Source organism: Vidua chalybeata, chromosome 1 (genome assembly GCF_026979565.1).
Source record: "Vidua chalybeata isolate OUT-0048 chromosome 1, bVidCha1 merged haplotype, whole genome shotgun sequence".
Taxonomy (NCBI): Eukaryota; Metazoa; Chordata; class Aves; order Passeriformes; family Viduidae; genus Vidua; species Vidua chalybeata.
Window position 1 is genome coordinate 10,776,071 of NC_071530.1, and position 16,478 is coordinate 10,792,548.

The 16,478-nt window shown below is 43.6% G+C and overlaps 1 protein-coding gene across 1 annotated transcript in view; it reads right to left on the reverse strand.

Moving 5' to 3' along the window:
* The window catches only part of ADARB2 (adenosine deaminase RNA specific B2 (inactive)), a 305,557-nt gene that overhangs the window by 27,956 nt on the left and 261,123 nt on the right, over positions 1-16,478 (reverse strand). The window contains exons 5-6 of the mRNA XM_053960621.1: positions 15,210-15,378; positions 8,187-8,338 (exon numbers count right to left, since the gene is read on the reverse strand). Of these exons, the coding sequence (XP_053816596.1) occupies positions 8,187-8,338; positions 15,210-15,378 (321 nt within the window). The remainder of the gene's footprint in view (positions 1-8,186; positions 8,339-15,209; positions 15,379-16,478) is intronic.

Genomic DNA, 16,478 nt, shown 5'->3' on the forward strand with positions numbered 1-16,478 from the left:
AATTGCTTGCAGATGCCTTCAGATCTCTCTCCTAAAACTCTAAGAAACTCTCAGAAGTCTAAGGACTTCCAGAAGTCCCACAAAGATCTTAAATGGACCTGGAGCTGCCTGATAAGCTTCCTAAAACTCAGCCTATGAGTTTTACCTATGAGTTTTACCTATAATTCCCACTCAGTGGAAGGGCAAATTAGACTAAATTAGACCTGAATGGGTGTAGTTTTCACCCACAGAGATTTTTCACAACTATGGTTTGATATTTACCACCCAAAAAATCTGTGCCTTACTTAGGTGCATATCTGTATTGGCTATGGGATATTAGGGTGGAATGGGGGGATGTCCAGGAGCATGTGGTCTCTTTTCCCTGCTGCAGAGGGCTTTGGAGACACCACCATTCCTTGGGCTGGACAAATCTGGGGACAAGGAGCTTTTCTTGGTGAAATTTTCTGCTGCTGTTCTGAAAACTTCTCAGGCACCGTCTTTTGCTGATTAATGTAGCCTTTTTATCACATCTGAACATTGCATCCAAATGCAGTGTTTTACAAAGCAGCAAAACCCATAACAAAGCAGAATCAATAAATACAGTGCAATGCCCTTTGGCAATTCAAGCATTCTGTTAAAATTAGAATCTGATTATAGCTGGAAACCTGTTTTCTTGAATCCTAACAAACACATTTTGCTTTACATAAAAGCTTTTCAAAGCTGTGGCCAATGCTGGCTCTGAGCAATCCATAGTTTTCAGCATATTCTTTCTCTTTTCCTGGATAGACACATACTGCACTGACATATACTTCTAAAAATCTTATTTTCTACTTTAAACTCCCCCTGAAACAACAAAACTCAAATAAGCAAAAGCAGCTAAGAATATCACAAGGAGAAGGAATTGGGACATTTTCAATTCACTGTCAAAGGCAAAGAGTTTTCTCATGATGTGTCAGTTCTGACAAAGTTTTAAAACAGAGAGTTAAAAAAGGGAGCTGTCTAGCTTAGCTGAGAGGGAATTCACTGATCCAGGACTTGAGAGACACAGATTCAAGTTTTTGTTTGATTCTAAGTGGACTTGGATGAAAAAGCCTACCCTGAACTGGGCATGGGAGGAAATGAAATAGGGTTTTCCTACCCCTTGTTACTGATGACCAGGAGGTATGAAAAATAGAAGATATGATCCCAGTTTCACACATTATTCTCTTTTAAATTTTGCCTGACAGGTTTTGATTTTTTTTCCAGCCAGTCAGTTATTTGAGACCTAAAATCTGTCCATTAAGTGAAGCTGTTATTCACCAGTCAGCTTTAGCAGAACTCCACTAAGAACCTATCTACCCAGCCTGGTGGAGATTAATAATGGAATATAAAGCAACAGCAAACTTGTACACGTTGATTAATTGTACTGAAGGCTTCAGGACTTCAATGTAGTGATATGAGAGCTTCTTTCCAAGGTGCATCCTGGGCTCTAGCATGATAATACCAACAATAAAACCATGAGTGCTTTCACAGCTCTCCTAAGCCTGGACACCACTAGTTTCTCTGGCAGGTTTAGGGGCTAGAACTGGCCTTTGGGACTGGCAAAAGGTTTAGCATGACGGGTCATGAAAGGCATCAGACCTCTCCTTTGGGTTACCAAAAGTGATGGAATTTCCAGAACATGTGAACCATATATTTGCAGAGCCTCTGGCACTGCTGCTCTGGCTGAGCAATGGGTCCATCTGAGCATCAAGATGCAACAGCTGCTGCTGCTGCAGCTTTTTCCTCAGGTGGCTTCAGAAGGGCTCAGGGTTCACAGCAAAGGGCTTGGGCCAGTCACTGTCTCCATTCTGGTACCCCTGACAGGAGTTTTTCCCCCCTTTCCCTTTCTTTCCCTTTTCTGCAGCCTTGGATGAGCAAAGAGTGAGTAGGAGAGGCTGGGGGAGGAAAAGCTTCTGGCAGCACTGGAGATGGCTCCAGCCAGTGCCTGCAGGTCCTGTGTGGGTGTTGAGCATTGGAAGAAGCAGAGGGGCTTCACTCATCCTGAGAGTTTCTCCACCCCTCACAGGCTTTATGTTGCTGTCTCTCGCCCACTTCCCCATCACAGCTGAACATCACAGACCCACTCTCCCTCAAACTTCCCATCCTGTCCCAGGGTTCCACTGATTCCTCTCAGCCACACTTTCTTCTCCTGAAGTCCCTTTGCCCACCTTCCCCAGAAGAAGAAAGCTCCCCCACAGTGCCAGTATGGATTTATTTTAGATGCTGGAAAGAAATCTTTGAACTGTCTACACGCAGCACCACTTCCACACCTGAAAAGCCCTGAGCTATATCAGAGCACTGCTCAGACCTGCAGTACTTGTGGGGACACAGGACCACCACAGCTGGGCTGGGCTCTGCTGTCATCTGTGCCCATCCTGACCAGGAGCACACTCCACTTACACACCTCACCCATGGCTTGAGCAGAGGTGAAGGAGAGAATTAGCCAGAGGGAACCGTCCTGTGACTGTGCTTTCCCTACCAAGCTGACTTGAGTGAAAGCAGCCACACTGAAACAGCATTTCAGCAGCCTGGGAAGACCAAGTTAGAAAACAGGGCAATTACATATAAACCTAGTGCCTGCTAACAGTCCTGAGAAGGGACACAAGCTCCTTGACAGACCAACCTCTAGTCAGCTGTAGAAAGTTGCTGCATTTCCTCTTTGCTTACTTTGGTAAATTGAGGCTGGGTCAGTGGCACAAGCAGGAGGGGCCATCACTTCCATGGAATGTGACCTCAAAGGAGCCTGACAAAGGGTGCTGAACCCAAACCTTTTGGATAAGACACAGTCCAGTCTTAATGAAGTGAAAGGACAATTTCCTTCCACCTTCTTTAATACTAATTCTCTAGCCTGTGAAGTAATGCAAGAGCCTCTTGCTGTATCTGCAATTTTTGCAGCATCCTTGATATGACAAAGCAATCTGGGCTGACCACAATAATTCATCCAGTGCTAGGATTATTTCTCCTGAGGCAGTATTCAGCACTACAGCCTACAGTGGTGTGTGCATTTTTTTAGTTTCCAGTTACTTCTGGGCATGGCTCTCTATGATATTTTTTTTCTGAGATCCCCCAAGGTATTGTTCTGCTCAGTCGTATGAAAAATAGGAAAATAATGCACCTTCACCCCAGTTCCACAGATGGGCCATTCATCAGCATAAAATCAACTTTACAGCCCAGGAGGAAGCTGCTCCATGCACCAAAAAGCTACGAATTTCCAAGATGGTTTCCCAAGCTGTATCAGGCCAGCAGCCGTGACGGAGAGATGCGATACCTGGGAGCACTTGTGTAATGGAAACAAAAAATAGTGCTCAAGTCCAAGGGGAGACCTATGGTTATCCTCTATTTTTGTAATGGGAAAGTCTACCACTTTGTTAGAACCTGAATTTTTTTGTAGTTCCAGATATCTAATTTCTTTTCAGATCACTGAGTTACTTACATGGTTCTTCTTGAAGTGCTTTCCCCTTTTACCATCTATTTACAAGAACAGAATTTGTTCATTTAACCAAACATGGGATTGGCAAAAAGAAGGCAGAGATTTCTTCCCCTTGCATGTCCAGAAATGTTCACCAAACCCAATGGTTTGGGCAGTGATTCTAGCCCAGTTACTGCCATAAGCATCCTCATTGTATTTCCATCCTGATAACTCCCTGAAGGACACTGAATGCCAGCTTCTGGGGCTGAGACTCTCACAACAGTTTCAGGAGATCATCAGACTCCTTAGAGGGTCTCTGTGTGAATCTGGCCTCCTCCAGCCAGTCTGCTCAGGATATGACTTTCAGGGATCTGGTTTGGGGATGACAAAACCTGGGTCAGCCCCAACTGAAAACAGAATGCTGTTACTGGTGTGAGCAGGGCACTCCTTCAGAGCAGCCCTGGATTTGGGGGTGAACATTTGGGGGTGAGCATTTTTTTCTGAGAATGGAATGTAAAATCCAGCAGCCAGAATCACAAGCAGGGAAAGCACAGGTCTGCCCAGTGAAAGCACACTTGAAGTAGAGAGCACAAAAGTGTGTCTTTCTGGGTACTCTTCAGTTCCCCAACTCTCTGAAAACTGCAGTGCACATCTTCTCCTCATCACATCACCTACCAAGGCAATGATCTGGCTCACATGGTTGCAAGTGGGTCCTGCTTAGATGAGAGTTCTGTCAAATGTGTGTGCATGAGAGCTTCAGCACAGCTGTAGGTTAATAGACAAGCAGGAGAAAAACCCCATGTGGAGCAGAAGCAATGGTGTGTTTCAGACCTAAAGGAAGTGTGGGATAAAACAGGAGCTGGGCTATCAGGGAGTCAATGGCACAAGGCAATACAGCATGTTAGCAAGAGATAGAAAAGCAGCCCAGGGGAGAAGAACTGAGACAAGCCCTGGGGCAGATTCTGTTTGTCTCTTTGGCACCCATGTAGTGAAAAAGAGAGAGTACATCTCTAGAAAAAAAGATGGACAATGAGGTAAAATACTGTCAGGGAAGAAGGATTAGGGAAGTAGAGGATGTTTTTTTTAGCTCAAATTTTCAATCAATTAATTTTGCTTTTCAAGAGACTCTAAAAAAAGAAAAAAAAAAGCCAATGACTCAAGAAGCACTAAATTAGCTAGGATGGTGCTATAGCAAATCAAGGGCTTGATTATTCTGTGGTTTGCCCTAGATTCAGGAGAAAGTGCAAAATATGCAACAAATACTACAGGGAGAGGTGAGCTGCCCCCAGGGCTCCACACCATAAGCAGGAGTGTGTGTGCCATAATGGGAAACAGCAGCTCCCTTTGGCCCCTCAGGAAACCCACGGTGACTTGATGCTGTGATCCTGCCCTGGGAGAGCTCAGAAATCCAGGCACACCTGCTCAGATGTACATGAAGGGAGAAGGCACCAGAAGAGGAGATGTCCCAGGCTCCCTGACCTGCAGCACTGAACTGAGGGAGGGGAAGAAGCAGCGTCTGTGAAGGAGCAATGAGAGTTGTGAGGACACCAGGAACATGCTGCCTTTTTGTCATGTAGCTGTGCTACAACCTCGAGGCTGACCTTGGAAAATGATGGAAAGGGTTTGGGAAGGAGACTGACCAGAGAGAATGAGCCAGGACAAACACACAGAAAGCATCTGTAGCATTTCCCAGTCTCATATTCCTGCAACTCCACTGACCCTGGCTGGTCTCCTCTCCTGCTCTCAGCTGCTCTTGCTTCTTTCCCCTCAGCCTGTTCCCCTGCTCTCTCAGACTGTACCTTCTCCCAAAGCTCTGACTTCACTTCCTGTAAGCTCATTCAACCTCCTGACATACAGGCACCAAAAAAGAGTTAGAAAACCCCTCCCTACTCAAAGCAGCCTGGTCCAACTGGATTTAGGCTCTCTTTTAGAACTGCCTAAGGATGTTATCAACAAACAAGTCAGCTTACCTCTGATTCAAGAAGGCCATTTCTTTAAATTAAAGTACAATTTTATCTCTTTGTCCCTAATCTCTTACTTTTCTGCACGGGTGTGGGCTCCCTGGACCTCTCCTCTGCATTGCAGCTGTCAGACTTTTACACATGCCACAAACTTGGTACTCTGCTCTATCCTGTAAGAAGCAAACTGGGTTTCAAAAGCATGCCAGCTTACGTCCTCCCTTACCAGAACAAAGCTCATAAGAAGGAAATGTGAGGCCTCCCTGAGGGTGCTGGAAAGACACGGTGGATAATAGGAAATTTTTGGAAGGAGATTTGAGAAGTGGATTTTACTCACTCCCTATATTGATAAAGGCTTATCATGTTCCTTCTCAAAACCAGGAACCACATGGTGAGACAACGTTTTTAAATGTTAATGCATCTTTAGAGAATAATCAGTAATGTTTGATGGCTTGTGCTAGCTCTAGGAGAGGTTTCTTTGTTGTTTAAGAAATTAAACAACATTCATCTGGAGTTTCTTGTCATTACGGGATGAAAGAAAGGTTATTTCTTTAGGAAAAAAAAAGAGGAAAGAGAAGATCTAAATGATAAACATTATAAAATACTTATCTTCCCAGATGTCTCTGGGATAATGTGAGCTGAGAGGAAATGCTTATCTCTCTGAAGGACAGCTTTTGGCAACATGGCTTTCTACACAGTGCTAAATTATTTTAAGAGCAGAGGACAAAGGTAGAGGGATTTGTTTAAAAAAGTGAATTATGAGCCAGGTCCTGCTACTGAATCACTGTGTAACCTTGGCTAAGCCACACAGACCTTTCTGCCTCGCCTTCTGCTTGGGAAAATAATTGGTGTAATAGCCAATGGGAAAATTATTTTCATGATTATCTACAAGTTTACTGTCTGTGCCATGTACTGCATGATTATATATTTTTAAACACAGCTGCTTGTATATCTTGTTATCTACAGAAGCATTCCCTCATTAGCTGGGAGATTTATCTGGTCTGTGAAAAAATCCATGAGCCAAGCAGGGTTCACCTCCAGGGCTGGGTTCAGCTGCATATAATCAGGCAGCACGGGCTGTCAGCTGCCCAAAGCAGGGACTTCCTCATGCCAAGAAGAGCAGAATCCAGCCTGGACAGCTTCTGGTTGCTCTTGAGAATGGAACACATTTTAAAAATAATTACAGATTTTGGTGCTTCCAATTGTGATATCAGCGAAGGGGTGCCCCAGGAAACCTGCCTTCTGGAAAACATGAGTGCCTTTAAGCAAACATAAAGCCTTTTTGTATAGGTGTATCTCTTGAAACACCTATACAGTGCGAGGCCAAAATCACTATTGTTTTTTGATATTCATAAGCAATCCCTTTTTTATTTTCAGTTTTGATTTAAGATGATGCTATGTCTTTTCATTTTGTTAACTCATCAGGAATTTGTTGATTTGATTTTGAGTTTTAAGCATTTACTTCCTTTTGTTCATTTTATAAACCCTGCAGACACAATGCAGAAATCATGTCAGGCAAGGACCACATTTCCTTCCTGAATAGGTGCATTCTGCTTTCTTGCCCCAGCAAGCTGCTGTTTCACATGTGAAAAAAAAAGTCTAGTCTGGACAGAATAATATGTAATCATTAATAAATAACTTATACAAATAAGAAATCACAAAGGAGTGAAACTACTGTCTGATGGATTTGCCTGTGAGGAAGTGAGGTTGTTGTGTGACCTTGGGTGATTAATTTTACATTCCTGTGTCTATGCTTCCTCCTCCATCCATTCTTTTGTCTTGCCTGCCTCACATTCAAGGTAGTCAAGGCAAGGACCATTTCTCATGTGTACATTTGGCAGCCAGCACTATGGGCTTTGCAGCACTGTAAAATGCACATATGAGGAGCAGTAGCTGGGGCAGAGATAAGAGAGTCCTTGTGGATTGGATCAGGGGGTGACAGGCATGTGATAACAAGGCACTGATCTCTGGGGTCCCCTGCCCCTTGCTGGGGGCATTCCACGTGGCTAGACAGGGACAAAGCTGGTGCAGTGGGAAAGCAACAAGGATGTGCCTCTGCCATGGCAGGGCAAGGACAGGGACAGGCATGTCTGGGGAGTGAGGAGGTGAGAGCGCTGGGTCATGGTGGAGATGGGATTTGTCATCATGGACAAGAAGCTCTGCAGGTCTGTTGGTGGCACACACTGGCTCAAGACCTGATTTATTCATTGGAAAGATCTGGAAGTATCCCTTCCATAAGGGTCTTGTCATTATTGCTGTAAGTGCAGGTGATATTTGGAGAGAGTCTGATGAACAATCAACACTACAGATGTGCTGTATCATATCATATCAGTGCTCTACTTCAGACTCCAGCTGCTGCAGCCTGTGAAAATGCAACCCTTCAACCCATACATACTCTGTGAAGCCTGAGAAGAGTCTGTGCATCTCCAGTTAGAGCCCTGATCCTCTGGTCCAGCCTCTGGCTGTGGCTTCAAGGATTTTTTTGATCATGGGGATGCTTTCCAAAACACTTACTTACTTTTAGGGTTGTATGTATCAAGCAGGAAATGCAGGGACATATTCCCCAGCAGAGCCACAGAGTCCCAGGTGTGCAGAGCTGCCTTGCCCAGCTCTGATTTCCCTCGGCACACAGGACTGAGCACCAGTTGCACAGACACACACACTCTCTAAAGCCTGTAGTGTTTTTGCCCACAAGTGAAACACTTTCTGCCAGCAAGGAAAGAGAGTAAGAAGGATCTAAAAAAAAAAACCACCAAAAAAAAAAAAAAAGACAAAACGCACACAAAGGAGGAAAGGGAGAGGGAAGGTTTGTCTCTTACAGTCGGTTGTGATTTCGTAGGGGGAGTTAAGGCGCGCGTCTCCGCAGGGTGAAGTGCTCACGTACAGATGGAACAGGATGTTCTCCCGCAGCCTGTAGCCTCCTTCTTTTAATCGCACGAAGATTGATCGCTCCCAGTCTTCTCGCCGTTTGCTATGATCACAAAAGAGGTTCCAGGTCATTTGTTACATGCCAAATCAGAAACATTTCTGTGCTCTCTCTCGCCTTTTCTCCCTCTGCTTGTTTGTTTGTTTTTATTAGCACTCGGCACCATATATTTTGCCTAGTGACAGCAAAAGAAAAACAATAAGCTTCTCCAGGTGAAGAAATGTGTGAAGGAGGTCAAAACTGCCAAAGGGCTTTTGGCTTGCTTACCTAAGATATGTTCTAATGATAAAATGTGGTTTTTTGAAGGGTAACTCTCCTTCCTCACATGCATGGATGCATAAACACGCTGATTTTAAAGTGGCTCTGGTGCATGAAAAAATGAGTTCTCTTGGGCTCCCATGTGAACACATCAGCTCTGCTGATCACAATGCCTAGGCACATGTTTGAATCCCATTAACATCAATCACCACAGCTGAGATGTGTGTTCATATGCCCCACTGAAAACAGCCTCTAATGAAGCACCCAAATTTTATGAGCACTGCCAGCCCTTCCTGCTCCCCAGGTTTTGCTCTTTTCCCCCATTCAACCAAAGCCACCTACAAGTGCTCCACCTAGGCCAGCAGGGTCCTCTTGGTCACTTGGTATTTTTGGAAATCAGAAGAAATCTTAAGAAGGATGGACAAAATTTGTGTGGGATTTTCTCAGCTGAGTTGAGAAAGATACTTATTGAGATGAAGCTTTTATCTTTGCAGTGGTTCAGCAGCTAGATGGGGATGCAGTGCACATATTCCATTAGCAACAGCTGCCCGGGAGGCCAAACCCTCCCAGTGCTGCCGTTTGCAGCAACAGCACAGCATTAAGGCTCTGCTGCTGTGCAGCTCCTCTGATGGGTTGCATTTGGGAAGATATGGGTGATTTCTCTGACAGACAGCTGCCTCTAATATGTGTGTTTGGGCAATGGTCATGATTATAATTTTGAAGGTGAAAATGTGATTGGTGAAATTATGATGAGACTCCTTTCCCTCTGGTGGACTGGTCCTTCCCTCAAAAACTCAAGGGTCTTTTTGGAGGAATCTCTGAACAGAACTGCACCTGCAGGTAATGATTTTCCTAGGATGCTGTTAATAAGGCAGAATCCCACCCGTTTAATTCTCTACAGGACAGGTCATTAACCAAGGCGATTTCTGCCTGTCTCTCTGCCTCCTGATAGTGCAAACAGGGGTGCTTTTTACTCAGCCTTTGAGCGAGTCCTTGGCTTTCATCCAGGCTGCCTCTGCCTGTTTTCTCCCAGTGCAGCCTCTGTGCTACTGAATCTGTTTGGCTGTCACTCTTCCATGGTTTGGGTGTTTTGTCATTTCTTGATGCCAGGATGCGTTTGCTGTCAGGAGGAATTTACAGGCACATTAGCTCGCCTGTCAGGGACAGGGAGTCACACCGGCTGCCGAGCTGGGGCTGCCACATGCTGCTCCTTCATTTTCTGCTGGCTGTGGTGGAACTTCCCAACTGCACTAATTATATTATCGCCTCTGAAATAATAAAATCTCTGTAAGTCCTGCTGCTTGGACTTTAGAGGAATTGCAGGTAGTTTTAAATAATTCACTGCAAAATCAGCTGGGAGAATACAAAGCTGTGCAGTCCAAATGCCTGGTATTATTACATTAAATCTCACCAGAGTGTGGGGGGGGCAGCTTACAGTACTTGGAGACAGTTGCTATGTAGGGTTGGAGCAGTCATGCTTTGGGCTGGATTTCAGGAGTTCAGCTTCTGTCCTGTTTTCACTGGTCATTGTTTTTCACTGATTAACCTTGCTCTCTTACCTCTTCCTGAGCACCAACAAGGGTCTGTGGCCAGTGTGGCTGCCAGGTTGGATGATAGACAGCTGCTCTAAAAATAGTTGGCAGGGCTGGAGGGCAAGGCAGCTTGACTCTCTCCTCCAGCAGGCTGAGGTTCTTCATATCACATAGGGTCCTGACCTGCCTTTGGGATGGTTTTTTAGGAGCTGAACTCAAACCTGAGGTTCATTCTTGCATTGTGGCTGAATAGGATTCATAACAAAATTCAGCGAGTATTGTTGGAAAAGAGTTTAGGTTGCAACATCATCTGCCATGGCTTAGTAAAATATTATTGTGCATGGGATGTTTGGTGTACTTCAAAACCCAGGGGGACCCAGGGATCTGGTAAAAATGGTCCAGGTAAAGCATGAGATGCACTTCTGCAAAGTCACCTCTACTCCAGCACCAGTACCTCATGCCTTGCCTCTGGGACAGGTGTTTTGAACTGTGAGAGGGAAAATGACTTTGCAGCTGTTGTTTGCAATGTCCTTTGCATAGCCATACACAACCTGCACAAAGCAATGGAGAGAGGAGCCCACAGTGAGCCTACAGATCCCATTCATTCAGGGGGTGGCATTAAAGTGTCATTTCTGCATACTGGCAGTGGCTAAAAGAACAGAATTCATCCCTAAACCTTTGTCTGTTACAAATTTCTTTGGGAGTTAGGATTTGAGACTCATTCAAGTGGAGCATTTAAGAACATGCTACATTCTAATATTTTGCTTAATTTCACGATTCAGCATAACACATGCCCATTTTTTTGAGCTGACTTGAAGAAGATACTTTAGCACATGCTTATGGTTTAATATATATGAAGCATTTTGGTGAAACAAAGACTGACAAGCAGAGGAGCAGTTTCCTCTGCATGTAAATATATGCACAGGAAGTTTCTAGTACTACATTCTACAAGAGAGAATCCCAGAGAAACTAACAGCAGGCTTAGTAGATGTGTAACAAGTAGCTGATTTTCCTGGAAAAAGTAATTTAACTGGACTGGATCAAGACTATTCCTTGCTTTTTATGTACAAAATAAACAGTGGTTTGCATCTGACTTGCTGAAAGAGCTTACCTTCTGGTAAAGTCATCTCCCTAGCACCTGAAGGGTGCACTACAGCAGCAAGCCTACAAAGGTGGTGATTTATTTCAAGGATATTCTAATAATTTTGTTTTTCTTTAAAAAAGAGGAGTTGTATTTTCTTTTCTTTCCTTTTGGCCAGTTGATATAAATAATACCACTGAAAATTATGTCAATTTTCCTATCACCATTGCAAGAGAATCAGACTCTCGAATTTGTGTGCTTTTTGACGGTGATTCTTAGAAAAAGCTTCTCAAAAGGTCTATCTTGTCCTTCTTTTGTACATCAGAAAATTTTCGTCTTCTCATCTTTTTTCATGAAAGTCTGGAGAACTGGAGGATTATGGTTGTCATAAAAATGAAATCTGGGAGGGCTAAGGGTTTTAATCACATTGGTTAGAAGCTGACAGGTTTTAGTTGTGCTTTTAGCTTTTATTTAACTTAAGCTATAGACAATGAATTGTTGAAAGAAAGTTTCCTTTTGAAGTATTTGTCACTCTTGCTTCTTAGAGAGGATAAAGTTCCATTTCTGGAACTCTTTTCCAAGAAAAGTCAGGAAAGTCACACCTCTAACATTTAGCAATAAGAAGAGAAGGGGAAAAAAAGTAATTTGCATATTGCTGCAACATTGGCTTGTGGATGGAATTGTCCTGCATCTTAAATATGTGAAGCAATTGCCGTATTCTCTTTTTAGAAAAATGGAAAAAAGTTTGCCCCAGTACATGGCAGTTCATCTCACCCCCAACAGATACCTGAACAGGTCTGCTGAGCTCCACCTCAGAGATGCCCATCTCTCTCCACTGGTGATAAAAGGAGCCTTGGGCATCTGGGAAACACTTGACTGCCAAGAAGTATATTCAAATTGGTGAATCCCTGTCTCCTGGCCATTAATTTTATATCCTGGCCCTTGCTTTCTCCAGCCTGCTTGCCCTTGCTCTTAGAAGCCTTCATGCTACACTCAGCCAAGTATGAGTTTTGCTTTCACTAAGATCAATGATAGTATTTGTAAATTCTGGAAAAGAAGTTCCTTTTCAAAGGCAGCATCACACAGAAAAATATTTCTTGCACTGGAAGTTCCTGAAGTTTGAAATCCAGCTGCAGAGACCACTCACAGCAGGTAGGCTTGGTGGGAGGAAGGTACGTGGAAAATAGGAAATCTCCACAGAATAAACTTGCCTGTTCCATAGTGAATGATGGAAAATTTAAGTTCTTTGAGTCAAGAATGATGCTCTCAAAAGAAAACCATCCTTTTGGTTTCAGTTAATTTATTGCTTTGTACAACAGTTTCCTGACCTAGGAGAGGACTTTAATTTGGGTTAGGTTAATGCAAATGCATTACAATAACTTTGTCTTTCCCCAAGCCTGAGGAGATGGTGTACGTGTAGTCACGGTGGAGCTGACTTACCATGTCAGTCCTAAAAACTCTGTCCTTATAGCTATGTGGCAGCATCATGTGTTTTCTCTGTGAAAAGAAGGTGTCTCTCTTTTTCCAGAGAAAAACGAGTAAATATGATTTCAATGTGCAGAAAATGCATTTTTTTATTTCATTTTGAACCCCCTCATTTTGTCACCACAGGACAAAGCTCCCAATGATGGCAGAAAACTGTGTGTAGCAATAAATATTAAAATTAAAAAATATATCACAACACACAGTTTTGCTTCTCCATGGACTTTAAGGAAGCAGAATCTGATTTGATAGTAACTCCAGCTCTGTCATTCAAAGGTGCTTATCCTTGACAGTTTTGGTTGAGATTTTTATGGTGTGTGCTGGTCAGGCAAGCGCTGGTGCCTGGTCTTGGCTGAACAGAGAGTGATTTGAAGTTACTGTGAACAGAGCTCGTGCTGCACTGATGATTCTCTTAACAAAAGGCTGTTAACATTGATCCAAATAAAGCAATAATATGACTGAACATGTTAGGGAGGTGGATCAATACAATAGTTTAAGATACAGTGTTAGCACTTGTTTCCCAAGAGACCATAGCACAAAGCAAGTACTAGGGCTGCTACACTGCTGAAAACATAATAATTTAATGTAAACTTGAAAGCAATTCAGAATGAAATAGAGAGAATATTGTTTTTGATTAAACCCTTCAATGCTCTTGTCCCTCTTTGTTAGCCAAACCCATGTACTCAATATACTCTCTTGTCTTCAACCCCAGCCTGAAGTTAAAATAGCCATTATTCCTGTTATTGTTGCTTAGGTGCAACAGTATCACAGGTGCTCACAAGAACACACAATCCTGCTTAGATTAACCCTTGTGTCTGTGACCTGATGCAAAACCTTCTGAAGTCAAAGGAAGTTTTTGCACTGAGTTTAATGGCCTTCACAAAAAGTCACATGGATACGCACTCAAGAATGGAGGGCAGAAGAATGACCTATAGCGAAAGAGGCTTTTTTTTTAGTTTTCCTTCATTTCTTGGCTCCTTCTATATAATAAATGCCACCTCAGCTTCACTTCTGCTTAGTTTTCACATCATAGGATAATTCAGGCTGGTAAGGTCCTTAAATCTCTATCCCAACCTCCTTCTCAAAGTAGTTTGACAGATTGATCAAGGTTCTATGTACTCAGATTTTGAAAATGTCCAAGACGAGAGGGAGACTGCACAAGCCTTCTGAGTGATCTGTCCCACTGCTAGCCTGTCCCCATGGGGAAAATCAGTCCTCATACTCACTGAGGCTGAGCTGCTCTTGTTTCAGTGTGTGCTCTTGTCTGTCACCTTGCCACTGCACACTTGGTGAAGGTGTCAGCTCCACTGTGTTGCTGACATGCTTTGCTGGCTCTGCCATCCCACCTGCAGGCTGACCAGGTCCAGACCTGTCAGCACTTCCACACAGCCCAGGTGCTCTGGCCCCTAAGACTCTGGGCAGCCTCTGCTGAATCTGTGTCAGATGATTGATGTCTTTCCTTTGGGGCACACAAAACTGCACATAGCACTGTAGATGGGCTGTAATGGGTGCTGGTTAGAGGTGGATGCACACATCCCTTGACAGACTCTTCATACGTCCCAGGATCCTGCTGACCCTCCCTGCTGTTAGGCACACCACCAGCTAATGTCCTGGTTCCTGTCTGCCTGCAAGCCCTGTCCCCTTTCAGCAGAGCTGCTCCCCAGCCTGCATTTCTTTCTTTCTTGGTGGCAAGGAGGAAGGTCATTCTTTCTTCCTTGGTGTGTGACTTTGCATTTGTTCTTGCTGAGTTTTCTGTCAAAGTTCCTGCTGGTCCAGCCCTCCAGCCTGCTGGGATGACAGACCAGCCCTCAAGCACTGGTCCTTCCCACATTTTGGTGTCCTCTGCAAAGCTTATAACCAAGCACTACGTAACCTCTTCCAGATTGTTGATAGACATGATCAGAGAAAAGACAGCATTCTGAGGTGAGGTATCCCACTTACTGCCATCTTCCAGGCAGTGTATGACCCATTAACCATTTAAATGGTAGCAAGGTGGATTTGGCTGAAGACAAGAACAATAATTCCACTGTAATGATTCTACATGCTATAACATTTTAAAACATCATAAAGAAGGAGTAAGTGATAGCATCTTACACTTTGGCACAAAGTTTGCTGTGCTGTTAACACTCATTGGTTCTGTAGTGAGTCAATGAAGACATTAATGATCAATAAATCACTTCTTTGAGATCTTTCAGCAGCAGCAAGGAAGACAGGAAAATGGCTGCATTAAGCAAAATGACTCCCTTCAAGTCTCTGGTCAGTGAATGATGCTAATAAGCCTGCACGTAAAGATTTGTACAAAATCATCAGGCTTCATAAAGCCCAGCTTTATGAGTCATATCTAATCGCTACTGAAAGAGAATCAGCTGAAGTAAAGCAGCTCATGACCCAACACTTTAGACTGCCTAACTCTCCATTTTTTTTGTGCAGTGCATTGTTCCTTCATAACCTAAACACTCAGAAAAAATGACATAAAGAAACAAATAGTTCAGTTGTCTGGAGGATGGATCTGTTCCACTGAAGGCCATATAACAGCCCCCAAAAATCAACAGAATTCAGTTACCTTAAGTGTAGCTCCAGCTGTGAGTAGAGGAAGTGAACAAATGCCCTTCTTGCCACAATTTCTGCATGGCAGTCGTTGACCGCAAGCCCTTGGTCATTTATGTATTCCCCATTTATACATTTGGTACCCGATGACAGCACAATAACCTGAGCTTGCCTGATGTCCAAACCTGTAGGAAGAAAAACAAAAGTGCTGTGAAATTGCTGGGGGTGAGTATGATACCACGATTGTTAAAGTCCTCACAGCACACACTTTAATGTGGCAGCCAGATAGCCCTAATGGGATGCTTGTTAAGGTGATGATATGGCCTTTGGAATATGCAGGAATCTCACATCTCTGTGTTATTAGAATAATAAGGTCTATATTTCAGTCTTGCTGTTAATTCCAAGATGAAAGCTCACCATGAAGTTTACTTGTTAAATCAATAACTACATCATAGCAGAGCATATGCTGTAGGGAGGTAATAAAGATCTCCTGCAGTGCTGATAAATGGCCAGGTTTTTATGAGCTGTTGAAGACATTTTCTGGTGGGAGCACATACTCCCTGTAATGTTAGGTTTCATTGCTGTTGCATTCTAAGTACTGAAAAAATGGAAGTAATGCTTCTGGGGCTGCTCTTTTTAAAAATCATGAAGAAAATACCCTAACAGATTTGACTTTCAATCCAGTTTCCTTTTAGTTTCTCCAAGAGCAGCTACATCAGTGTTCTTTTCAGAGTGGTCTCTGGGATGGAGCATTTATCACTGAGACCAGCTTTGTTCACCTGTTGCCTCTCTACATAATGTTGATGGCAATTGAAAGATGTCCCTTACTTGGTCCAGATAGACACTTTCTAGGAATAGATCCTAATTTACTTGGAGACCGTTGCAAAATGCTTAGACACTTCAAAGGGACCTGGGTTTCTCTCTAAAACATAGCTCATTCAGCCCTGTGGACAATTTCAAAGTAGAATTTAGAATGAACTGAGCCCAAAATGAAATGATCTCTTGAGAAACACATCTCTGGGCTCATCTCTCTGAATACCAAAGAGCAAGAGAACAGCTCTTGGGAAAAATAATTTTTTTGTCTGATAGGTGCTTCCTCTAGAAGTGACAAAGGAGCGTAGGGCTGTGTTTGACACAATGGCTGTGTGTGGGCAAACAGCTGCACAGTACAGCACAGCGGCTGAGACTGCTGGTGTTGGTGTTGCTCTGCCCAGGCAGTGTCACCTGAGATGTCCTGCCTAATGTCTGGCTGCAGTCTGGGAAGTCCAGGAGGTTCTGCACACTC